Below are 25,205 nucleotides of genomic sequence, written 5' to 3' on the forward strand. Positions count from 1 at the left end.
CCAATTGACAACCATTATTTTTTGCTGAGCTACCTGACAGACCTTGGAGGTGGGATAGTCACAGATGTTTTTCTGGAAAGGACACATATACATTATTGTAGTTGATTACTTCTCCAGATATATTTGGGTACGTCTATACTTACCTCTGGGTCCAGCGGTAAGCAATCGATCTTCTGGGATCGATTTATCGCGTTTTGTCTAGATGCGATAAATCGATCCCGGATCGAACCCGGAAGTGCTCGCCATCTCTGCTCCGCGAGAGGAGTACGCGGAGTCGACGGGGGAGCCTGCCTGCCGCGTCTGGACCCGCGGTAAGTTCGAACTAAGATATTTCGACTTCAGCTATGTGAATAATGTGAATAACGTAGCTGAAGTTGCGTAGTGGGTTAGTTCGAAGTGGGGGGTTAGTGTGGACCAGGCCTTTGACTTGGCTATACGTACGCAGACTTCATCAGCAAAGGTCATCCAAAAATAAAGTCAATATTTGCAAGTCATGGAGTTTCTGAAATCCTCATATCTGATGATGACCCTCAATTTACCTCTGAAACATTCCCAGAATTTCACAGGACTTTGATTTTGAACATGATACTAGTAGTCCACATTACCCCCAGAGCCAACAGGGGAGGTGGAAGGAGCAGTGTAGACAGAGGCGAATTAAGGTCTCCTGGGGCCTGGGCCAGAGCAAGTGGGGTGGCCCCAGTGCCGGAATCATGGCCCTGCCTCACCCCTTCCGCCTGCGGCCCCGCCCACAGCCCCACCCCGTTCTGACCCTTCCCCTGCAGCCCTGCCCCTGTTCCACCCACAGCCCCATCCCATTCTGTCCCTTCCCCCACAGCCCTGTCCGTTTTGCCTACAGTCCTGGCCGATTCACCGCCCCCACAGCAGCCCCCCCCCCCGTTCTCTCCTTTCTGCCCCCCCCCCCCCCCTCACTCTGGCCCCAAGACCGGAGAAGCTCTGTCCCCCGTCACGGCCCCAGGGTCACAGCGGGGAGTGAGTGCTCCTCCAGTCCTGAGGCCACGGCAGGGAGCGAAAGCTCCTCCAGTCCCGGGGCCTGGGCGATGGAGCTTCCCCTGCCACCCCATGCTTCTGCTGGGGACCAGCGTCGGAGTGCTGGGGCTTCCCCCACCCCACCTGTCCTGCACTTCTGCCGGGAACCCAGGTTGGGGCACTGGGGTTTTCCTGCATGCCACACAGCTTCAACCAGTTCTCTGGGCTTCCGGCGCCCCACAGTGGATTTCTGCTGGATTTCTGCCCATTTTTCCAGGACCCCCCAATTGGCCAGGGGCCCTGGGCACAGGCCTCGTGGGCCCATTGGATAATCTGCCACTGAAAATCAGTGGACCCATATAAAGCATTCCTGGCATATCAGTCAACACCACTTGCATCAAGACTATCTCCAGCAAAATTTCTCATGGGAAGTTGACTAAGGATGCCTTTATCTGTGGCACAAATACAACTTAAACCTAAGTAGACCAACCTGCAGGAATTTTGAAAATAGGATGCCAAAATAAAAATTTGGCAGCAAGAAAACATCAATGTTCAGCACAGAACAAAAGCACTACCTTTCGAGCCAGGGAACAAAGTTTGGCTCGAAAGCTCTCGGACATCTGGAACTGTTCTGAACTTCTCAATCGCCCACATTCCAACTAGTGAAAACTCCAAAAGGATTTCTCTGGAGGGAGTTGGTTCATTTTCAGTATTTCGCAACCCAATTAAGAGATGATCTGGGACCTGCTAGCACAGGTGCCGCCTTTCCAAAGTGCTGGGGGGTGCTTGACCCCTGGCTCAGCCCTAGGCCCTGCCCCCACTCCACCCCTTCCCCCAAGGCCCCACCCCACCTCTTCCTGCCCCTGCTCCCCCTCCCCCAGCACCCACCATTTATTACCTGTGGGTGCTCCAGCCCCAGAGCACTCACAGAGTCGGTGCCTATGCCTGCTGGTACTTTGTCAGGAAGTGAGCCCCCTCCACAGGGAACTCCATGCACAAACTCAACAGTAGTGAGAACATATCTGGAAGACTGATCAAAACCCCCTCAAAGACCTGATCTTTAGAATACTGTTCAAGACTATTTAAATGCAATTGATAAGGGGAACATAGAAGTGTAAATAGTTTTAAAGAACTGAAGTTTATTTTGAATTGCTATGTGTATACACATTGGTTTATAATTTAGGTTTTAATCTTATAGAGTTCCTGGTCCTCCACAGTTACCAGAGGGGACCAGGATGTGTAGAAGCAGGGATCTTAATAAGTGGGGGAACTTCCTGGTTAGGGAATTCTCCATTTGCTGCTTAAAGCATGGCTCTGCATGTTTATATCCTCCTACTACAGAAATAGCACCACAAAGAGAAGAAGTGACTTGCCTAAAATCACACAGCAGGTCTATTCTATTCTACATACATTTTATACTGCGCTCATCACTGTAGTATCTGAGCCCCTTCCAGTAGCACATTACTAACATTTGTCATATGGTGGTTGTTCTCTCATCCTTTCTCTGGGGCGAGAAGTGTGTCCTGTGGAATGTTTTGGAAGGGTTTTTTAAATAGTAACATATGGCAGGTGCCGACCTTTCAAAGTGCCGCGGGGTGCTTGACCCCCGGCTCCGCCCCAGGCCCTGTTCCCACTCCACCCCTTCCCCCAAAGCCCCACCCCTGCTCTACCCCCACCCTTCCTCTTCCCGCCCAGTTCTGCTCCCTCCTCCGAGAGTGCTGTGTCCCCCAGCCTCCAAACAGCTGTTCGCAGTGGGCAGGAGGCACTGGGAGGGAGAGGGAGATGCTGATCCGCTGGGCCCACCAGTGGTCGGGAGGAAGTGGGGGGAGCTGCCAGAGCGTGCGTGTGCGCACACACACACAGCTATGTGTTTATATTACAGAAGGTAAGGTCAAAGAAATGCACCTGGGCCTTTGAGCAGAAGGTGATGAGGTTTGTAATGGCCCTCAGAGTTCATTCCACATTCTTGGACTGACCCCTGAGAAAGCTCTGTCTTTTGCACAAACTTTACCCTTGTGGTAGAGATTCCATAGTGCCAGAGAAGCAAAGTTGTCAACCGTGGTCTTCATCCTGTATCTTTAGATTGTCTTTTAGATATCCTGGGCACAGGCCATGGAACACTTTGAAGATAAATTCTGAGACCTTCAACTTGATATTCTCTGAAAAGCCAGGGTAGAGAGCAGGGGACAGTTGTGATGTGCTCACAGTTGCCTGTGTTGCTGAGGTGATGCACTGCAATGTTCTATATTAGTTGGAGTTTCCTGAGAGCTGAAGGCTTCATGCCTAGCTACATCACATTATTGTAGCCCATCTGAGAGGTGACCAAAGCCTGAACATCTAAAGTCAGATCATTGTGCACCAAGATGGAATGAGTCTCTTAGCCCACTGGAGATGGTAGAAAGCATTACTTCCACATGCTCATCAGGGGCAGAGCTGGGAACAGAGCCCAGGTCTCCTGGCTCCCAGTCCAGTGCACTATCCAGGGACTGCACTGCATTTCCTCATTTAAGGTCTGTTCTTAAATAGCAAAAAACCCTACCCTGCTCTAATCCCCACAGAGCTCAGCAATGTTGCTCTTAGGCTTTCAGAGGGAATGAGAACTGCTGGAGGGGAAAGACAGGGGTGAGACCACCTCCTTCCCCTCCCAGTTATGAAAGGAAAACACTGCATCTGCCCCTCAGGCTGCTACAGACAAGGGCTATTTGTCTCCCGGAGGGGGTACCGTTGGGATTAGAACCCATGGCAGCGAGGAGCCCAATGCCTCTCACTCCCTCAGCTCCTCCTACAGAGGTTGGGAGAAAAGGAGCTCCGGGCTCGGCGGGCTGTGCAGACAAAACTGGTCTAGGCCCCACCGTTCAACCTTAGCCGTCTAGGCAGCGCCAAATAGAGACCCGTCGGGAACGGCGAGCGAAGGCCGGGGATATATCTCACGCTCACGATCCGCTTGGCGGGAGGAGGGACCCGGCCAGGCGCGCGCCCGCGCGCCCGCGGAAGGGGGTGGGGGGCTCGCGCGCGCCTGGGAAAATGTTGCGCAGATTCTAAAATGGAACGTTGTCGGCGGCGTGATTGAGCGCGAGGGGGTGTGTGAGCGTGAGTAAGACAGGGACCAGCAGCAGTAGGAGCCACCACCGCACCCGCCGCCTTCTTGCAGCCGGTCCCCCCCGCAGCGGTACGGGGAGCAGCCGCCTCCTCCTTCCCCCTGCATGGAGCTCTCTGCTATCGGGGAGCAGGTGTTTGCGGTGGAGAGTATCAGGAAGAAGCGCATAAGGAAGGTGAGGAGGGGGGGCACCAGCATCTATTTCCCACCTCGCCCTCCCGTGCGGGGGGCTCCAGAGCTCCACGCTGCAGGGAAGGGGCGCAGGAGGCCCATCTCCCCTGTCGTGCCTTCTCGTACATATTCTGTGCTGTAGGGGGTGTGACGGACACGGGCATCTACCTCCCACCCCATGCTGCAGGCATCGGGTATGGGGGCATCAGTATGTACCCCCACCCATGCTGCATGCGGGAGGGGGGGCGTGGTGATGGGTACTAGCACCATGCTGCGGGAAGGGGGCGTGAGGGGGATCATCGTCAAGCCCCAGTGCTGCAGGGCATGGGTATGTTTTTCTGTCACCATGTTACAAGTAGAGCTGTATGGTGGGGGTCACCATCACCTACTCCTCCAACCTCCCAGAGAGAGGACAGGTACCATTTCCATACATGCATCTCTGCATGCTGTTCCCTGCAGGAATGGAGAGAAAGAAGAGCTAGATGTGAGGTTGTAGGGGAAAGAGGATCCCTGCCCGTTCTTCTTCCCCTTTTCCACCTCCCACAACTAGGTCATCTTTTCCTTTTACCACCTCCCCTTAAATGAGTAATGGCCTGTTCAAGAAGAGGCCACCTTGCCAAATTTGCTGACCTCCCTTTCCTGATCCTTCATGCCTGTGGGTGCAAGTCTTTTTAAGTGTGGCGTATATCTTCAATTCCTTGAGATTTTAATTTGCAGTAAGGGTTCATTTCTTTTTGGAAAAATGTGGGTATGGGGAGAGAAGCACTGATGGAAATGGGAGAGATGCCTGCATGTTTATCCTATCACCTCTGCTACCTTAGACAAGTCATTTTTGCACCGTCTTGACTCTTGGGTGCTGAGCTGTACTTGTGGTTTGAATGGGCACTTCTGTAGATGATGGGGTGATTGAATAAGGCATAGTGCAATGAATGTTGAAATGTTGATGTGGGACTCTGGGAGGGATCATTGTATGCGAAAGCACGGCATTGTGTTTAAATGATAGAAGCGGGAATTGAAGGAGCTGAGTTTCTACTTCTGACACTGACTCTTTTGGTGACCTTTTGATAACCAAGTTATTTTGGCCTATTTTTTTTAATTGCCACTAATTTTGTGTACTGTTTTGAATGCTCTGAGATGCTATGGGGCTCTGACTTTTTTCAGGGGTGTTGAGCTCCCATTAACTTGAATTGGAATTATTGATGCTCAGCACTTCTGAAATTCATGCCGAGATGTGTCAATCGGGCACCCAAAATCAGTGGACACTCCTGAAAATGTTGGTCTTGAATTTAGTGACTCCGTTTTCACAGCTGTAAAGTGGGGATGAAGCGGGTATTAACCACCTCATGGGCTATTATGAGGATTAACCATAAACACCTGTGAAATGTCGTGAGAGCCTTCAATGGCTTATAAGGCAGTATTTTTTCACATATTTGAAAGCTGAACACCCCCCCCCCCCCCGCTTCAAGAAAATGAAACCAATTGCATGATCTCCCTTCCCCCTACAACCCATTGTGTATGTTAAGTGTATCTTAATTTTTACATTTTCCATGCCCTGCCTCCATAAGTATGTGTGTACACACCACACTTCAGGAAGAGTTCTAAGGGCAAAATCATGCTGTTATTTATCATTTCTCAAAGATCATATCAGTTGTACACCTGCTCCTCAGGGCTCTTGAATTGATTTCCATACTCTCCCATTTCTTCCTTCTCCCCCCTATATAGTGAACAAGTAAGTGGATACCTTTAAATTCAGCTTTGAATTGCTGTTTGTTCAGGTCAGAAGGTTGAGTGGCTTGGATGGAGGGGACAGTGTTTGTGCAAAGCATGTAGCAACTGGAAGGGGATATGCCAAAGAGGCATTTCATAGCTTCTAAAATTTTGTATTTCTTCTGGCTTCTTATAATTAGCCCCTCAGACACTTGTTCCATTCCTGGCATGAGTTTTCCTCCCATCATGTTTATGCATGCGGACTTGTTGTAGGGTTGCTCATGAGTTATGGAGCTGTGCACATGTGGGCTGCTTGTTGGAGGGTTGCTGGGGCTCCACCTTCTGGTACTGGTCACTTTCGAAGCACCTGCAGAGCTGTGCTCCCTGGTTGATAGTAGGGTCATTTGAGAGTACCAGGAATACACATGCATGTGCTTGAGAAACCTATGGATTATTCAGTTTAATGAAGAAAAGGCTTAATTTTTTTTTTAAAGGTAGTGATGGGGAACAAGCTCTTCAGTGCGCACTGTTGCCAGTGCAGACCAAAGGGCATTCTCTTGACACAGTTTCTCTTCTTCCTGTAGGACCCATTTTGGGTTGCAAGGCTTATCATTTTTTCCCCCTTCTCTCTCTCTAGGGTAATGTAGAATACCTGGTGAAGTGGAAAGGATGGCCCCCAAAGTAAGTATCTTCTCGCCTCTCCCCCCCACTTGTCAGTAATGGCTTTGGCTGTATTTCTGCTCCCCATGTTACTAACATATGTTCTTTTGTGCCTTGCTCCAAAAAAGACAGACAGCCCCAAACACACACTATGTACCCATATTCCTGACTGACTTAATACATGTGAGGCTGAAGCATGGGCCCATATCCCTCAGTTGCCTCTCTCTTTTCTTTCGATTATCCTCTCCCCTCTGAAACTGTCTACTTGCTGACTACTTCCAATCCATCCATCTTACATAGGAAAACTCCAAGGGAAACCCAGGTGCTATGGTTTTAAGTGTTACATTCAGTAGGAGGTGTTCTTCCTTCCAGGTCAGTACTGAGAAGACCCCCTAGCATATTATTAGAGGGTGGGTTGCCTCTAGAAGTGCTTCCTTTTGGATAAGACACAAATTGTGAGCATTACCTCTTATCATTAAAGATTTCCCTTCACAAGAGAAGAGGCACTGACTCAGATTTACTGGTTACAGTCCAACACAGGGAATCTGTGTTGCCTTTTGAGGAATACCACTATTTTCCATTGGTTAGGGTATATTTCTGTTCCTCTCCTAAATTATTTTAGTAGTTATTTTAGTCTTCCCCAGAAGTGGCTGCATTTCAATTGGGAGTGACTTTTTCGGCAGGGAACAATCTGTAAAATGCTGTGAGATGAAAGGGATTATGTAAAATTATTACTATATGAACTGCCTGCCTAAATGGACTAGTCCTCCGCAGTCCATATGGACATCTGTCTTCACTCTTCTAAAAAGAAGTTGAAACATTCCCAAATGCCCTATCTCATACCCCCACCTCCCAGGTGTGTGTGTGTGTGTGTATGTGTGTGTGTGTGCGCGCACACAAGTGTATACAGTCCCTATCTCTGTGGTTGGTGTGGGAAGGGAAAAATTTTCTTCCTGGCTATAAATTCTGTGATGAATTTAACCCTGTACACTTGAGTACCAATATCTATAGTACGGTTTAGCACCAAGGCCATTTTCTGTGGGCCTGCTGACTTCAGATAGTTAACTTCAGCTTTGTGTATTCAGGCATTCAAGTTGGGAGCATGTCTGCACTGCTAGAAGCACAGAACATTGGTGTTTGTCCCGTTAGGCACCACTGCAGTGACTGCACTTGTGGAAAGCATTTCACTTCTGCTTGATCATTAGCCAGCAGGAATGGGTGGACTGAGTTTGGTCTAATATCTCTTCTGAAGGACAGTGCAGCACTTACCTCCTTTTGCCTTCTTTCTTTCTTCCTTCCTTTCTTTCCCCCAGACCTTGAGATCCGCAGCGAAACAAAATCCTAGCATGGGCATTTGAACCCTGACAGCCTCCTGGCTCAGAGGGGAGAGGATTCCTTGTTTTGCTGCCATGACACCTCAAAACATAAAAATATCAAACCCTGTTGATTGGTATCTCATTTTTGAAACCTGTTCTCTCCAGGGCTAGCATTGCTTGAAACCTAAATGCTTCAGTTGTTTACTCTCTTCCTTCCTTTTACCAGTCTCTATCCTTGATCTCTGAATGCTCTGTGCATGCAGAGGTGTGCAGCATACTTAGGTGTTTACATCCTAGCCTTCCAGCACATCCCTCTCCCCATCTTGGTTTTCTCTTCCTCTGTGTGTGTGTGTTTTGCCGTTTCTGATCTCCTTGCCCATTATTCATTTACTCTCACTGTGGTGTTGATGGAAAGGAGTAAAGGGTCAGGTACAAATAGTGCATTTGCTCCTTTCCTGTGCATTCCACATATTCTTCTCAAATTTCCCTCATTAATTTGCCACACCTATCAAATCTCTGGGTTGTGCTGCTGCAGGCAGGGACTGGAAGGGTTACAGATCTGACTCAGCCACAAGCTTGTTTACAACTTGTTTGAGATGGGGGGGGGGGGGGGGGAGAGAGATCACGTGATCTGTGTTTTCCAGAGTGTGTGCTCTCTGCAGTTCTGCTGCTGCAGCCTGGACTGTGTATGTGTGTGTGGTGCAAATTGCACCATGTTTTTTTTTATATATATGCAGTGTTTTGCCACTGCAGTGAGCAGGGAGCTGAGCTGCAGAGGAAAGGAAACACCCATCAGGTTTTTTGTAACAAATCCCCCTCCTCCTCTGCCACCAGAAAAGGAATCCTCTGCCTGATTTTCCCTCCCTCTTCTGTAAAATACGAATGCCAAAATCTCTGGAAGGGAGAGAAAGGAACCTTCCTCTGCACAAATAACATCTTAACTTTGGCAGCCTGCAGATACCGAGACTGCTGCAGGAGGCTTGGGTGAAAAGATGCGGGAGAATTGGTGAGGGTGGAGTGACAAGGGTGGGAAGGGTCAGTTAACAGGGAATGGTGAAGGCCTGTCTGTTCTTAACCCTGTGCTCTGTCCATAACCTTCTAGAATAAAGTACATCTTAGAATTCCTGGGTTTCATACCTATCCTTCTCCCTTGTTGAGGAATCTACATTAGGGAAGATTCCTGAGGATAATTCTAGAAACCCTATCTTGATACTCTCTTCCGCATCAGGAGTGAATGTTCCAGAACCACATGCATTATGTACACCTCTTCATCCAAAAACCAGACCGTTCTGTAATAATTTTGGCTTGCTGCTCTGCTGCAGAGATGTTTGTACAAACACCACTGCCCTGCATGTGGTTTTTGGTAAACTTCTCTCCCCCCTTCAGGAATGTATGAGTGTGTGCTCTGCTGCATGGGTCATAGACCTTTTTAGTCCAGAAAATAAATCACTCTGGAACATATTGTTTTAGAGCGATATTCTCCTCCCTGTTGGGATGGGCATTCCAGATGGATACCACACCCCAGCCCCAGTCAAACATGACCTTTGTGAGTAGTAACCCTTCCAGAATTGTTTTTTCTCTTGCATTTAGCTCTTCCATGTTCTAGCTCTTCTCAGAAAGCATTTTTTAAAGACTTCCCCATAGTCAGAATGTCTCACTGATACCACACATACCTCACCTAACCTCTGGTTCCTGTCTCAGCTGCATAACAGTAAGGGAGGAAGATGGGCTGATGACCTTTCTGCTCTGCAAGGCTAGCTTCTGTTTTCTGGGTGCCAAGTTCGGAAGTACTATTTCCAGTCCTTCCCCCCCCCCCCCAACACCTGGCTTATGTTAGATAGCTTCTGTGCTGCTGAAAACAATATGATGCATCCCTTTTTTTCTTATCCAAATCTAGAACTGGTGTATAAAAGCTAGTCCATCAGCGTCTTGTCACCAATATAGGAGGAGTTAGTAGGATAAGAAATAGCAAAAGGGTCTGAAGGCTCATAGTCAGCTTAGTTTAGGCCCCAAATCTAGGTGTCCTTTTTTTTTTTTTTTTAAACAAACAGCATCTGTGGTGAAAAATCCATTCAGCTGTTTTAATCCTTCCAGCTTCAATAATCCGAGATATGTTAATAACACAGGTGAAGAAATATATTTCTGCTTAGGAATCTATTCATCTCGAGTGTCCTGTTTTCTTGAAAATCCCTCCCGCCCACCCAGGCCCATTGCCTTAGTGGTTAGTGCTCTGCCGTGGGGCAGAGCTGGATTTGCTCCCTAAGTTGGGAGCAGCACTGCAGAGCAGACTTGCTCAGCCTTCATTGGTGGGAGTAGTTTATGATGCTCCTGCTGACTTTAAGAAAGGTTTTGAGGGGGCCTGTGGCGGGAAGCCCTCTCTATTCTCTTACAAAGAGTGGATGATGTAGGGTTTAGACTGATTCTGGGGGGGGGAGGTATGTATGTATAGGTGAAAAGGGGTGATGGGAAGTTCCCAAAGCTCTAAAAATGGTGTGGCTGGTCCCTGACCTGCCATTGAGGAATGATCTATGTATGGGAGGCAGGTTCCAGAGCCTCAGTAATGCCAGTAGCAGCCCTTGCAAAGAAGATGTTTCACTGAAGTCTTTTTAAAATATATTCGTTTTTATTTCTTCAGATACAGCACATGGGAGCCGGAGGATCACATCCTGGATCCTCGCCTGGTAGTGGCTTATGAAGAGAAGTAAGAGGGCTTGGTCTCCCCCCTCCCCCCAGGAAAACTTAAAATAAAAAAGTCCTGTATGCACAGAATGGGAATAGCATGAGCAGCAATGACATAAGCATCTCTGCTGTCCTGCCAATATGCCTCAATCGCCATCAAGGGTGGCCACCTGTGGGAATGTTTGGTTCATTCTCCATGGCCCATTCAGCCCTGGGACTCTGCTGAGACTGGCAGGAAAGAAGTCAGTGCCAGTCATGGTGGTTTTGTGAGAAGGACGCTTGTCCTCTCATTGCCCAAAAGCTGCTGGAGAGCTAGTGTGAATAACTTCCAGTCATTGCCATCTGGGCTGGATATAAACAGGTGACCTAGAGGCACCATATCCCAACCTAGATCAACTGAGCCTTTGAAATTTCCTTTCTAACAAGGTTTTTACTCCCACGAGAAGCAGCTCTGGGGTTTTCTCCTCACTCATGATGCTGGCCAGTGAGGTTTGGTGAAAGAATTAAGGGAACTAGCTAGATACAGAGAGTGGAAGCCCTAGTTGGACCTTGTGCTATGTTGTTCTGTATTGTAGTTTGTCATCTTGTCTCATGTTTGTTTGTTTGTTTGTTTGTTTTTTCCTTGCAGGGAAGAGAGAGACCGTGCATCAGGATACAGGAAGAGAGGCCCTAAACCAAAACGCCTCTTATTACAGGTAACCTTTCACTCTTCCTGGCGTGTCTTCTCCCATCCTTAGCCCCTTTGTTACTGCATCTATGGATCTTCCAGGGTGAAGTTAACTTTCTGGTTGCAATAGTGTATCCTCTGACTTTGTCCATACCAGGAAGAAAAGTGGTGGGTTTTAAACATAATAGCTAACACATTTTAAAATCCTAGTGTAGACAGGCAAGCTGCAGTTTTAACCCATTTAGCGGATTGAGATGAACCCAAGGCGTTCCCATTGAGGGTGTGCCCACACTCCCAGACTGAGTATGCAAACTTGTGTTGGCAGGGCTCATGCTAGCACACTATAAAAATAACAGTGTGGACATTGCAGCAGTGGTAGAAACTGGCTAGCCACCTGAGCGCGACTGGCTAGCATATGTTAAAACTAGTGTGCCCTGTGTACGCAAAGATTTTACAGTGTGCCAGCTAGCATGTTAAACACCTTTTGTTCTAATGTGCACAAGCCCCCTTTCTTTGCTGCTTCAGACTCTGAGAGGGCACTGAGAGCATCCCTCTGCTGGAGATTATCCCTGCGTGAGGGATGGAGGAGGTTTGGGCAGCACTCGGATATTCTGTCTTGTAAACAGCTCTCCGGTGAAACTTGTGCCTCCATGTTAATGTTTATTTTCAGCAAAACTTAAACCATGCTCAGGCCCAGATGGAGATGGCCTGTAGAGGGTCGTTGTGGCAGTGGAGGAATCAGATTAGGGCAAGTGGGTTCCACTGTGCAGAAGGGATGGAGGTAGGTGCCCTGCAGGGCAATCAGGGCCATGTAAGTACCTAAACAATTAGATTTCTGCCATAAAAGAGATGCTACCTGTTTGTGTGCTCACTGGATTCAAACTGGGCCCTGGCCCTGTGGAATGCCAGAGCCATTAGTCACATGGAAGCAAAGTTCTAGCAACCCTGCACAAGTAACCATAATGTCTCTGCCCACTGCTGTGCCATGGAGGTGATCCTAGGAAGGAGAGATAGAGAGGAAAGACTTATTGGCTCAGCTAGCCTTTCCTTTTTGCAGACCTCTCCATGGTATTCTTCTCCAGGATGTTTTCGCAATTTTAAACATTCCAAGCAATTAAGCTTCCAACTTGTATTTGTTTTTATTATGGTAGGGCCAAGAGGCTCCAGTCAAGATCATGGTCCTGTTGTGCTAGGCACTGGACGATCACATAGTGAGAGACCACCCTTTCCCTGGAGACCTTAGAGGACAAACAAAAGATGGGAAGGGAAATGGAGGCACAGAGGGATGAAGTGACTTATCCATGGTAATTTAGAAGATCAGTGGCAGACACAAGACTAGAACCCAGATCTCCTGACTCCTAGACCAATGCCCAGGGATTGACCAGGCTGTCTCAGGAGACTATTCTGTACAGCAGCGGTTCTCAAACTTTATTTGCACCGTGCCCCCCTTCTGACAAGAAAAATTACGACATGACCCTAGGAGGGGGTACCAAAGACCGAGCCCTACCGCCCCAGGTGCGGGGGCTAAAGCTGAAGCCCAAGGGCTTAGCCCTGGGCGATGGGGCTTGGGCTTCAGACTTGCTGGGGCACAGGGCCAACACCAGCCTTGGCGACCCCCTTAAAATAGGGTCGTGACCCACTTTGGGGTCCCGACCTAGAGTTTGAGAACCCCTGCTGTACAGTAATAGCTCTTGCTGTTGGGATGGTTGACTTGATACATTCATCTCAAGCTTTCCCTCTGCTCAGTGACCTTGCTGTACAACTCTCTCCTCCTTAGGCGTTTATGCACCTGTAGACAGTTATCCCCCTTCCTCTTAGCATGGTTCTGTCCCTGCAAGGGCATTGAAACACACAAGTGCTTTAGTTCTGATATTCTGGGATGACTGGCCTTTCTGCTCCACTCCCATTCACAGAGGCTTTATGGTATGGACCTGAGGAGTGCCCACAAGGGAAAGGAGAAGCTCTGTTTCTCTCTATCACGGCGATTTGGAGGAGGAGGAGGAAGCAATCTGGCAGGGGCCAAGCCAGGACAGACAGAGCTATCGGAGAAGAGTGGGGGAGGCGTCTTACCATTCCCGCTCCGGAAGCAGCGCAAGAACCAGAAATATCTCCGGCTGTCGCGGAAAAAGTTTCCACGCATGTCAAGCCTGGAGAGCCGTAACCACAGGCGTGAGTTCTTCTTGAAGGAGTCAGTGGCACTAGAGACTAGGCAAACTCCCAATGACTGGGATGCGACGCAGCATGCTAGCAAAGAAGGTAAGGCCAGGGACCCCATTTGACTGTGAATTGAGGGGCATGAGCGTGATGCTCTCTTGATTTTGTTTACTGGACACACACACTCTTCCTCCTTGCCTACTGCATCCTGGGAGTGTGGTTTTGGGTCAGCTCTTTACAATGTGTGCAAAGGCTATAATTGGCAAGGTTGTCCCCAAACACCTCTGCAAGTTGTCTGGATGAATAACTCGGTTAATCTATAGGTCTGTTTCTGTGGTGTTGCCACCTATGTGTTCTTATATTGGTGACCATCATCATAGTATCAGAGTGTATGTGAAAGCTAGTGCTGCTTCTCCTCCCCTCTGCTTTTCCAGAGAGATGACATGGCTGTCTGTTGCAGTGAGAAACTGTGTCTTGTCATGTTCCAGCATATAGTTCTTCCCTGCACCCCGATAAAGGGAACCTTAAAAGGGATAAATTCACATACTCATAATCCTCTAGTAGTGCCACTTTGACATTTGCACACATGCCTCGATGGGAACCCTGCCCTCCCTCTCTTCCACCCAAAATCCCTTTACGTTAATATTGTGCTAAATCACCTGTTTTGAGGGTGGGGTGCAGAGGTCACTGGAACTTCATCAAATGTCACAAGCTAAGTAGGGCAGTAAGTGGATGGCAGACCTCCAGGCCAATCCCGGGAGCTGCAGGGAGGGCTCATGGCATCTCAGGAGTCATATCCTTCAGAGTCAGTAGCAAACCACTACCCCTGCATAGGTTGAGCTTCTGAAGGTGCGGTTTTCCTGATGAGATGTAAAGTCAATGTCATGGCACTCCTGGTAGGAGCAAGGTGTTACCCAAGTTAGAATTAGGTTGGGCCATGGGGCTAATTAGATTCTGGTGATCTAAACTTTCCCTTCTAGTTTCAATTGGAGAAAGTACTCAACTTCCCCCTCCACGACTGCCCTGTAGCGCCACTAATGCAGAATGGCTGTCGTGCTGCATATTGATGGTGGGTGATGTGATCCCTAGCTGTGCAGTATGTAAAGCAGTTTGGGATCTGAAGGATGAAAGGTGCTAGAGAAATGTAAAACTATTTTTCTATTCTCCCCTCGACGTGTGCACGTTCGGAATTCCGGTTAGTGTCTGGGTGAATGGACTCTTTCCGAGGTGAGAGTAGACACACCTCAGATATCTGAGACAGAAGCCAGGAAATGCCCAGTTAAGGGGTCCACATTCCATACCCAGGTGGGACAACAGGGTGCAGTACAGGTAAAGTAATAGAGAGGGGATGTTTCCCTCCCCTCTCCATATATTTTTGTGGCTCTCTTTGGGTGCGGGGTTTATTCAATCTGTTCTTGAGTTTTTTACACTGTGGGGAAGTGGAAGTGGGGGGTATTTGGGTCCCTCACTTTGAGTGGTAGAGATTAGGAGCTCCAGGGGAGAGTAGATGTTTTTAGCTTCCTCCCCTTGGTGGGGAGGGAGTAAAGAGGGAGACTCTTGTATCCTTTGGACCCCAAAGGAGTGGCATTGATGGGCTTTGGAGAGAGTCACATCCAGCCCTTCCCTTGGCTGGATTTGGAGGTACAATGGAGGAAAATCCTCAGTTTGTTAGGGCCCCCGTAGGCCCAGGGAACATGGGGTATCTGGGATGAGCTTGAAAAAATATTAGTTCTGATTGTTTGTTTGTTGTTTTGGTTGGTTGGGGTGGGGGTTGAGTTTACACTGCAGTGAACACGTGCACTAACCAGGAGATCTAGTGGGCTGAGATCCAGTTGCCAGATACTCCCCCTAAAGTGGGATATTTTGATTCCCATTTGGAAAGAGGGTGGGAAATGTATAATGAACATGCTGATGGACCTGTAAGCATGGTGGTGCTGTTGGGAGCTGTTGTAGTATCAGCCTGCACAGTTGATTGTGTGTCTGTCTGTCGTTCTTCTTGACGCTCCCCCTTCTTTCCCTCACCCTTCACTGTCCCATTATTATCTTCCCACCTCTTCCCTCTGCCCCTTACTTTCTGTGGGGGGGCGTTAGACACCTACAGTGCCTTGGAGCATGTGCAAACTTGGCACAGGTTGATGTCACCCACCCATAGCCAGCAAGGATGCTCCTCTTCTGGTAGGCCCTCATTCTTTTTCTAACGTGCTCTTATCCACCTCCCCCTCTGCAGTAGGTGTGGATGCAGTTGATGGCAGCCTCCCCTGGATCCCCACCTTGTCCCCCAGCGAAGTGACAGTGACAGACATCACGGCGAACTCCATTACCGTGACCTTCAGAGAAGCACAAGTGGCCGAGGGCTTCTTCCGAGACCGAAGTGTGCAGTTCTGAATCTCCATTTTTAATGTTCCTAGTCAGATTCTTTTGGGGGTGGGGTGATTATTTCATTCTTCAAAAAAAAATCCAAAATGTTTCTTTTAAAATGTTTACAGAGGATTTTTTTTTTTTTTTAACTGAAGTCTCATTGATTTTTCTTTTCCCCTTCAGATACGCAAAAACAAAAGGCAATGTACGGGCAATGTGTTTTTTGTTTGTTATACTTGTCTGTTATTGCTTTGTCTGTTTGAGAAACTGATACCCCTTTCCTTGGCAAAGACTCCCCTGGTAGGGCATCTTGAGAACTTTTTTTCTCCATGTAGTCCCTTTGCTCTATTAGTTTTGGCAGCTGCATTTAGGGTGAAAGAGAACACGGAGATGTAGAAGGGGTTGGACCTATTGGTTGCTTCCCTGATTTGCAGTTGTTGTCCCTTGGGTAAAGATGCTTCCTCTGGACATCACCCTCCCCATCTTCCTCCTCCCGCCCAGCTACTACAGTGAGATGTAATGGACCCAATCACTTTAGGTAGCTGAAGTCTCTTACAAGCTTCCTCCCTTCCTAATGTTTTATCTGTGGCGGTATTGCAGGTAATCTGTTTGCCTGGGAAGGTAGGAAACTCCATTGCAAATAATGAACGGGGCCGATGGTTACAGTGTGATTCCATGAAGAATGAAGGGAATATCTTCCCTCTCTGCGTGATCCATTGATCCTGTAATACAGGGGTTCTCAAACTGGGGGGCAGGACCCCTCAGGGGGTTGTGAGGTTATTACATGGGGGGGTTGTGAGCTGTCAGCCTCCATCCCAAACCCCTCTTTGCTTTCAGCATTTATAATGGTGTTAAATAGATAAAAAAGTGTTTTTAATGGATATGTGGGGGGGGTCGCACTCAGAGGCTTGCTATGTGAAAGGGGTCACCAGTACAAAAGTTCGAGAACCACTGCTGTAACGCATATCTTTGTTACCTCCTAGCTGTGGTATATTAGCTACACATACTCACTTTGGATTTCCAAGCCTTTAATAAAGGCCCTTTAGGAGGATAACTGTATATATTAACACAGTGGTACTCATTTTTCTCTATCCAGAGACCTTCCCAGAACCCTTCTCTGATCGAGAAATATGGAAAGGGAAAGGTGTTTGTGTGTCTCACTCGCGCTCTCTCTCTCTTCCCCCCCCCCCCAGGCTGAGAACCCCTGTACTAAAAGATTTACCAAACCCAGACTAGTTATAAATATTGTCCTGAAAATGCATTAATAAGTCAGTGGAAAGGGTGGCTCTCTTCTTGGGAAGAAGGGCTCACGGAGAAATTGAAACATTGCCTGGAAGTGCTGGAAATCCACAGATAATGGCAGAGGCCTAGTGCATGAGAACTAGACAGTGAAACTGGACTTTAGCTGGTCAGTTTCCACTTTTAGGTAGTTTTTTGCTCTCTGATCAAATTTAAAGGCCAAAAGCGAATAGCATAAGAGCTGGGAGGAGTCTACTAGACTTCTAGCATTTTTTAACTTTTAATTTATCCTCTAAAGTGATAAGGACTCTTGGATTGAGTGTCCTATTTATATTCCCCCCCCCCCCCGGTAACTTACAATATCTGTGACCTCATGCTTATTTGTTCCCTTTACCAGGGGAGTTTCCCTTTTGAGGGTTTAAAAAGCTTCGCCAAGGAAAGTCACCTGCAGTTCTATAGAGCCTGCCTGGTTTTGCACTTAAAAACGCCTGGAGATTTGTGCTGGATTCTACCTGTGACATTTTGGGGTTTCTAAGAATTGCTGTATCTTCAAAGTTGATAGTTTAGGATCTGTTCTTGCACGCTCACTCTCTCTTCCTTCTTTATTTTAAACTTAAAAATCTCTCTCTCCCTATGGAAAGCAAGAAGGGTAAGCTAGGGCCTCGGGGGGAATTGTGGGGCAGTGTGATACAGTGCAGACTTGACTCTTCCTTCATTTACTCCCCTCCTTTAATTCCCTCCCAAAAAAATGACTTCATCTGCTGGTTTTGTGCTATCTGAAGCTACTTTCCTACAGAGCTGAAGCTAAGTGTTAGTGTAAATCCTAAATGCTGTTTCTCTGCAGCTCTTCCCCTGGAGGGTTTAGTCCCCCTGCGGAACTTAGGAGTTCTGCAACACTGATGCTTCGAGTCCTGCAAACACTTGCTTTTTACAAAGGACTGCCCCTAAGCTTTCTTTAAAAGCACATTTTACCTCTAATAGGCCCTAGCTGCTCATAGGATACTAAGATTGGTACTACATGGTACTTGCAGGACAGATTGATACACCCTATATTTCAGGTGTCTCAGTGCAAATATTTTTGTCCCTCAAAATAAACACAAGGTGGGGGGATGCAGGAGACTGTCCCAGCTTCAAGTTTTTATTAGTGATGAATTCTGAGAGGGGGGTCAGGGAGGAACCTGAGTTGATTTTTTTTTTTTTAAATGGTGGGAGAAGGTGTCAGAGGAGAAGAGGGAGTGCTGAATCTTAAAAAAAAAAAATAGAAACAGTGCAACCTGTGGGATAAACATAGACTCAGGACAAAGTTTGTCAAACGTGGTTGCTTAGCGTTAGGCTTCTAAATGCATATATAATCACCTACATAGAAGTGTCCTCTTTCTCCATCCCTCCCCTCAAAAAAAGGGTGCTGAGCACCTGCATCTCCTACTGATTTCCCTGAGAGTTGCAGGTCCACAGCATGTCTGAAAATCAGGGTGACTTTTGATCCAGGTGACTATAGATGTAGAAGATTAATCCTAGGCACCTGAGTTTGAAGAACTTATTCCCCAACTCCTCGTTCCAAACCTTTGTAGGATCTGGAAGAGTGGTTTTAACTTTTATTTTTTTTATATGTGGGTATGGCTTTCTATGCACTTTTCCCAATTTAGTCCAGAAATACTGCAAGAAAAACTCTTTTGTTTGTGGATGTTTCCAGCCCTGGCCAAAATCTGGGAAGCAACAGAAATCCTGCAAAGGGCAAGAAAAAGGCTTCTTCTCTCACCAGACTTCCGTTCTGCTTTTCTCTCTCCTTGGTGTCACCTTCTATGCACCCATTGAGATTTTCCAGACCAAAGAATTCTGTCTTGACATTCATTTTCTTTGAAGAACACTGTTTTTGCAAACTTGACTGTAAGTGGAAGCTCTGGAGCCCTTGCAAACAGGATTCACCCACTGCTTCATTTTTAACCCTTTTGTAGATGTTTACTTGTATTGCTTCTGATGACTAATATCCTTTCCTGACCTAAAATGATTAAGGAGATATATTGGTAGCCGTACTACCTTATGCCCAAGCCACTGGGGGAGGGGGGGTTAATCCATTTCCGGTTGAGATGCAGAACCTTGCTGATGTGTGGGTTGGCTTTTTTGGTGGTGTGGCGAGAACAAGGGGGGAGAGGATGTTTTGTGGTAGGAAATGAAACATGTATCTATCGGGTTGCTTTTTTTTTTTTTTTTTTTTCTGGACACCTCCTTAGCAAGGTTTGCATATTGTAACAATCAATCTTGCTCTCTTAACAGAGTGGTTTTTTTGTTTTTAGTCTCTGTAAAGTGTGGTTCTCTTCTGAAAAGTGACTGGAGAAATGGTGGTGTGGGCTCCAGAGTGGTGGAATGTCAATGATTTTCAAATCAAATGTGCTCAGTTTACAAGCGCAGAGTCTTAACAGCAAACTCAGCCTGGAATCTGAAAGTCATACGGGGGCCTTGTTGGCTGCTATCATGAAAATCAAAGGTTCTGTAACTGGAGCTTCACTAGCTATTATGCTTGATGCAAGAGCCAAAATAGAGTCCAGTTGGAGCTTACTTTAATGGTTCTGTTTGAAATATGAGCCGGAATAGAATCCAACTGACTCCCCTATAGCTTTGTTGACTGCAAGGCTGAAGCAATGCAGACTGACTTCAGCCAGCAGAATCGCACAAAAAGCAGGTCCCTTGAGTAAGAAGGGACTGTTCTTATAGAGTCAGTCTTCAGAACAGAACTGCACTGTAAGAACTTGCCAGCAGTTCTTAGGGCAGGCGATGCTTGTTTCATCTGTTCATAGTGGTATTTTATGTATTGTTTGTATCATGACCACACGTAGGGGCCCCAGTCACATCGGGACTCCATTGTGCTAGGCACTGTACAAACATTTGTTGAAGACCGTTTTTTTCCCCCCAATACCTTTCATCCCCACACCCCAGTATTTTTATTGATTCCTCAGAGCACCAACCACAAATGATTAGTGGTATCTTAAGGTACGTCTACACTGCAAAAAAACAACTCCCCAGAACCAAGTCTCAGATCCCAGGTCAACTGACTTGGGCTCCCGCTATAGGGCTGAATGTACCAGTGTAGATGTTCCCATGCCCAGCCAAGCAGGAACATCTAGACAGCTGTTTTTAGCCCCTCAGCATGAGCCCAAGTCAGTTGACCTGGGCTCTGAGACTTGCTGCCCCGGGTCTTTTATTACAGTGTAGTCCTACCCTTAGTAGCCCTGTGTCTCCAGCACACCCCTTATTCTCCTGTAATGACTTGGGCCCTTGGATGTGTCAAGTCTGATTCTTGTTTTCAACGGCATACAGGATATTGTGGGAACACCCAAATGCAGTTCCTTTTGCCAAAATAAACCCAAGTCTGCCAGTGAAGTGACCCTGACTAAGTCAGAGCCTGAGATAGAAACGAACATGTGATTAACATATCAGAACAGGGTGTTTGTTGTTTTGTTGTTAGTGTTGTGAAACTGTCCTGAAAGATTCTTCTGGTGTGTTTGATTGAATGTGTGAACTTGGTTTTGACCTCCTGGGGCCCAGGGCCCCAGTACTGCTTCCTGCTCTACCCAGCCCCACGCTTAGTACTGTGTTTGACGGTTTAACTGGAATAGAGAGTGTGGCCTTATGCAGGTTGAAAAACAGGCAGGCTGTTAATAGGAGATACTTAGTGAAACCACCACAACAAAGATTGGGGTGAGGAAATACAGTGCTGATGACTGTGGGCAACAGCCCAGGGTTGATGGTTAAAGCAGGGCCCCTTTGCTGAACATTAATTTCATGCTTTTGAAGTAGGAAAGAAGCAAACCTTCTTTCTAAAAATTGTGATATTTTTCCTTCTCTTCTGTTCCTATTCAATGTACTCTTCCTGCAGCCTAGGAAGGAGGGCAGTGTAGCTTCCTGGGACAGTGTGGGGGCTGCTCAATGAATGGGGTCCCTAACTTGTAGGATCTGGCATTCCTTGGACTCCAGAGTTGTGCGGGATCTGTGTACCGTATCCCCACTGTCAAAAATGCCCTTGCAAGACTGTTCAGGACAGACTGTTGGGTAGAGTGCCTGTTACTTCAGGAAAAGAGTGCATTGAGATGCAGGGAGCATTCATTAACTCCCAAGGCCCTCCCAGGGTCTGCATCATGCTGATACTTCCCGTTAATAAAATCAGAATCCAAAACCTTTCTTGTTGTTGGAGACTTCTGCTCCCATCCTTTGTAAGTTCCAATTCTGACAGTAGTTAATGGCTTCGTTCAGCTGGCCAATTCCTTCTGTGCACTCCACAGCAGCCTGTCACAGCTATTGGTTTTGCCCCGGATTTGTTCACTTTTTTTCATCTGAGTGAAAAGATGAGACTGTTAGATGGGGATGTGTATGGGGCAGGGGTGTGCATGGAGTAACTAGGAAATGGAGTATGTCTGTTCAGTGTAGCCCAGTGTATTCAGATGCACAATTTTCCTATCTCTTCACTTCCTTCTCCCCCTTAGGACATCACTGCCCTGCATCAGCATTTTAGAAGGATTAACTGGCACTCCTCTGTGTGCTCTGAATGGGTACTGAGTAAGTGAGCATGTGTGGAGAGAGTCCTTTGCTTCTGTGTTAAGTAGCTGGGTCTTTCAGGGGGAGGGAAAGCTTAGACTTATCTTTGTGGGGGAGGGAGCCAAGCAGGAGAATGACAGTTCAGATCAGAGCAGTTATTAGAAAGGCAAATGTACCATTGGCAAATGCAGGTGATAGGGACAGATTGTTGCACTGTACATGTTCTCAAGCCAATATCTGCCAGAGCACAGTGGTCTAAAATCAGTTCTCTCTCATGTCAGAGGGTCCATATTGTCCTCTGCCCTGCCGAGCTCAAATGCCCATAAGCCAGGGCTGTAGCCTTCACACAAAAGGAGAATGGCTGTCCCAAATTATTTAACCACTCAGCTGAAACCTAAGCTATTAGGTAGGTGGAGGTGGTTGTGGGACTTGCCCAAGAGACGAGCATTTTTAAAGCAGGGGGTAGGCTGCCAACCTCATCAGAACAGTCACTGGTGGGGAAGGGCAGATATAGCATTCGTTCAGAATCTCATATCTTCCTCTAACATCTATTTCAGACTCTTCCTTAAGATAAGGAATGTTTCCTGGGGATTTGGCCACTTCACAGATTTCTGAATGGGAAATGGCTTCTGGATGATCAGAAGTAGCACAGAGTGACTAAGCCCAATAATGGAAGCTGGTAGTGGCTGGTATTTGAATGGGAGACTGAATTACTGTACTTGCCAAATGGGATGGATAGAAAGCTCAGGCTTAGAGAGGATTTGCTGCTTTCATTAATTGTGGGCTACTTGTTACCCTGCCTGTCTTTTTAGAGAAGAGGCATGCTCCCCTCCCACAACTGTGTGGGTGCTGGAAGTGCCAGACTGACACATTTGGGTGGGTGGGGGGGCACTGAGTGATGGTCAGAAACCTGACCTTTTAAAATCTATCTGTTCTTTCTCATTTTAGTGCCAGAGGGTTGACTGGGATTAAGGTTTTGGAGGGGGTTGGACGGGTGTTAACCAGAAATGTAGAGGTAGCACCAAAAACTCTCTGAAATCTAAAAATGTTAGTCTGCTTTTTGGCTTTTCTTAAGTAAGTAAGGCCTAAGTATGTTTGAAGCACTTTGAAGATGCAAAGCACTAGGAGCGCTGAGTACTCTTATTGCCTCTTTTTTAAAAGAGAGGCATTTGAAAAGGGAAAGATGTATCCATTTCAGACCACTGATGAGATAAGCCATTATTGGGCTTATCTCCTTTCCACAGCTGCCAGCCAGCCCTTGGCATCCCTTCTATGGTTGTAGGGTTGGTTTGCCATTCCAGGCATCCCAAGTGAAGAAGGGTACAATGAAGGAGGGGAGGAGACTTTAAAACTCCACATCCACCTTCAGAACACGTTTTTCCCCCACCACTTGCTGTATATAGGGGAATTATTTGGTACTGTTCCCATGTTCAGTAGTCCCAGTGTTTAGAGATGGCTGAGATGTGATCCAATAGGTTTCTTCAATCTCTAGTTTTGGAGACATCTTTTTAGTTCCCTTTTCTGGACAAGTTGCACTTTAGTGGCTTATTGGGGATGGGAGGCATGTGTACCTCTTTGGGGTAGGGATAACCCAACAGCTGTTTTCAGTGGCTGGACTCTTCCAGTGGGTTGTTGTCTCACCTCACGTCCAACAGAACAGGTGCAAAGGAACTTGCTTTTAAAAAAAAAAATCACAAAGTTTAGGCTTAAAAAAAATCTAAATTGAACATTTTAGCTGGCTATGTAGGGCATTTTACTTAGTAGCAGGCACCTGTGTTTGGAGAAACCCCAATCCTCCCAGCTTTTCAGCACCGACCTTCTTTCCCATGCTCCTGCACTGCTTGATCTAGGTTCTTCTAAGACTGTTGTGTGACTTTACTGCCTATTTTATATGCTTGTTTTCCACCAAGGATGGTGTTGGGGAAGGTTACTTTATTTTTTATTCTTGGCATGATAGAGCATTTGAGTCTTTGCACAAGAAAGCTTCCTTTGCACAGAATGAGCTTCTAGCTTTTGTACAGACTAACTGAATGTATTTGGGCAGAGGGGGCTGAGGGAACGAATCAATTCCAAACAAACAAAAGACCCCTAAGTATAATGCCTTTTCTGAGTGAGTGCTTGTTGTAAATGGAGATTGTAATACAAATGGGAGGACAGGTCTAGTTACAATTTGATGCAAAGTGTGGTTTTATTTTTGTACTGATATGGATAAGAGACTGTACAGCATCTATTTATTTAGATGATTTATGTGGTAAATGTTGCAAAGTTATTAAAAATATTAAATATGAGAACTGACATTTAACTAATGGCTTCTTTCTGTGTTGTCATTTCCCCCTTAATCCTGCAGTTCGGTTCTTTCTATTTCTGCTGACCTCTTGGCCTATGGGATGAATGTGCAGTAGTGCTATTGGCTTAGGAGAGATGGAAATCATATGTGTATGATGAACAGGGAAGAGGGATCGTGTTTAGTGAGGGCAGTAAGGGCATTTTCTGACACCTCCCTTATTGGACCATCTCAAGCAGGTTAGGTTTTTTTAATTAATTTTAAAAATGGAAAGTGAGTTTTAAGCTGACCTCTCAAGATCCCTTTCAGTCCTATATTGCTGTTATTCTGTACAACACAGAATGCACCTACTGGGCACCTAAAAGTAAATCCATAGTCTTTGCTGCCAAATGTTCTGTGCACACACTACTTTAGGATTGACTGGATTCCAAATTGCTGGGATAGAGACTGATTTTTTTCTTCCCCCTCTCTAGCTGTTTATGGGGAAAAAAGCCTGAAGTGGCCTTAAAACTGCTTAATCAGTGGAAGCTGCTGGGGGGGAGGACCCTCTAAAAATGCAGGACCTCAAGAGGTCGTTTGCATTGTTTGAGCCTAGGACTATCTCTGCTTCTTTGTGTTGAGGTGAAACACACCCACCCACTGTCCTGGTCTACAGTTTTTGTACCAATATAATACAGATTCACACACTTAACTGAAATAATTAAGTTATATGGTACAACTCTTAGCATGAATGCAATTATACTCGCATAAAGATACATATATGGCAAAGCTTATTCCCCTTCCCATATGGGAATAAGCTGTAGGAGTATAGCACCCTTAGGCAGCTATAACTACATCCACATTAGTGGCTGTCACTGCTTTACCAATAGTGGTATAGTTATAGCGGTACAACTGTGTGTAGATAAGCTCTAATTCTGAGCACCCTATTGATTTCAAACAGAATAGTGATCAGTGTAACAGAGCAGATGGGACCTAATTATGCTTCAAGAATCAAACTAGAACCTTGGCTAGTTCAAGGGAACAGGGTTAGGTCTCTGTGCAGTAGGAAAATGGGCTTTAACTATGAGAAAAGGACAATTGGAAAGGGACTGCCAGGGTGGGTCAGACTAGTGGTCCATGTAGTGCAGCATTCTGTCCCTGGCACTGGCCAGCACTAGCTGCTGCTTCAGGAGAAAGGGAAAGAAACCCTGCAGTGGGTGTTATACGATAACCTGATCTCAGAGAAACTTTCTTCCTGGCCTCCATTCGTCAGTGGGCAGTTTATGTCCTGAAGCATGAGGGTTTCCATCCTTTCCCACCCATGTTTTGGTTCTTTGATGCCTTACTTATAACTTGGGCTAGTCTTGTTATGGTGAG

General features: G+C 46.8%; 1 protein-coding gene across 8 annotated transcripts; it reads left to right on the forward strand.

Annotated features, from left to right (window-relative positions):
• The first annotated feature begins 3,957 nt into the window (after positions 1-3,957).
• Positions 3,958-23,867, forward strand: CBX7 (chromobox 7). Of its 8 annotated transcripts, XR_004646508.1 has the most exons (8): positions 3,959-4,259; positions 6,600-6,643; positions 10,574-10,639; positions 11,246-11,312; positions 11,955-12,065; positions 13,198-13,540; positions 14,639-14,767; positions 15,666-15,789. XR_004646508.1 is itself a non-coding variant. In XM_034776317.1 (7 exons), exons 1-7 carry the CDS (start codon positions 4,191-4,193, stop codon positions 15,821-15,823), a joined length of 855 nt encoding a protein of 284 aa, XP_034632208.1. In that variant the 5' UTR covers positions 3,958-4,190; the 3' UTR covers positions 15,824-23,867. The 8 variants fall into 8 exon arrangements, 5 of the variants coding, with proteins under 5 accessions (XP_034632208.1, XP_034632243.1, XP_034632199.1 ...); XM_034776317.1 differs by lacking the exon at positions 14,639-14,767 and having other exon boundaries at positions 3,958-4,259; positions 15,669-23,867; XR_004646506.1 differs by having other exon boundaries at positions 13,198-14,767.
• Positions 23,868-25,205: the final 1,338 nt, after the last annotated feature.

The sequence above is a fragment of the Trachemys scripta genome, chromosome 1, assembly GCF_013100865.1.
Source record: "Trachemys scripta elegans isolate TJP31775 chromosome 1, CAS_Tse_1.0, whole genome shotgun sequence".
In the NCBI taxonomy this organism is placed as follows: Eukaryota; Metazoa; Chordata; order Testudines; family Emydidae; genus Trachemys; species Trachemys scripta.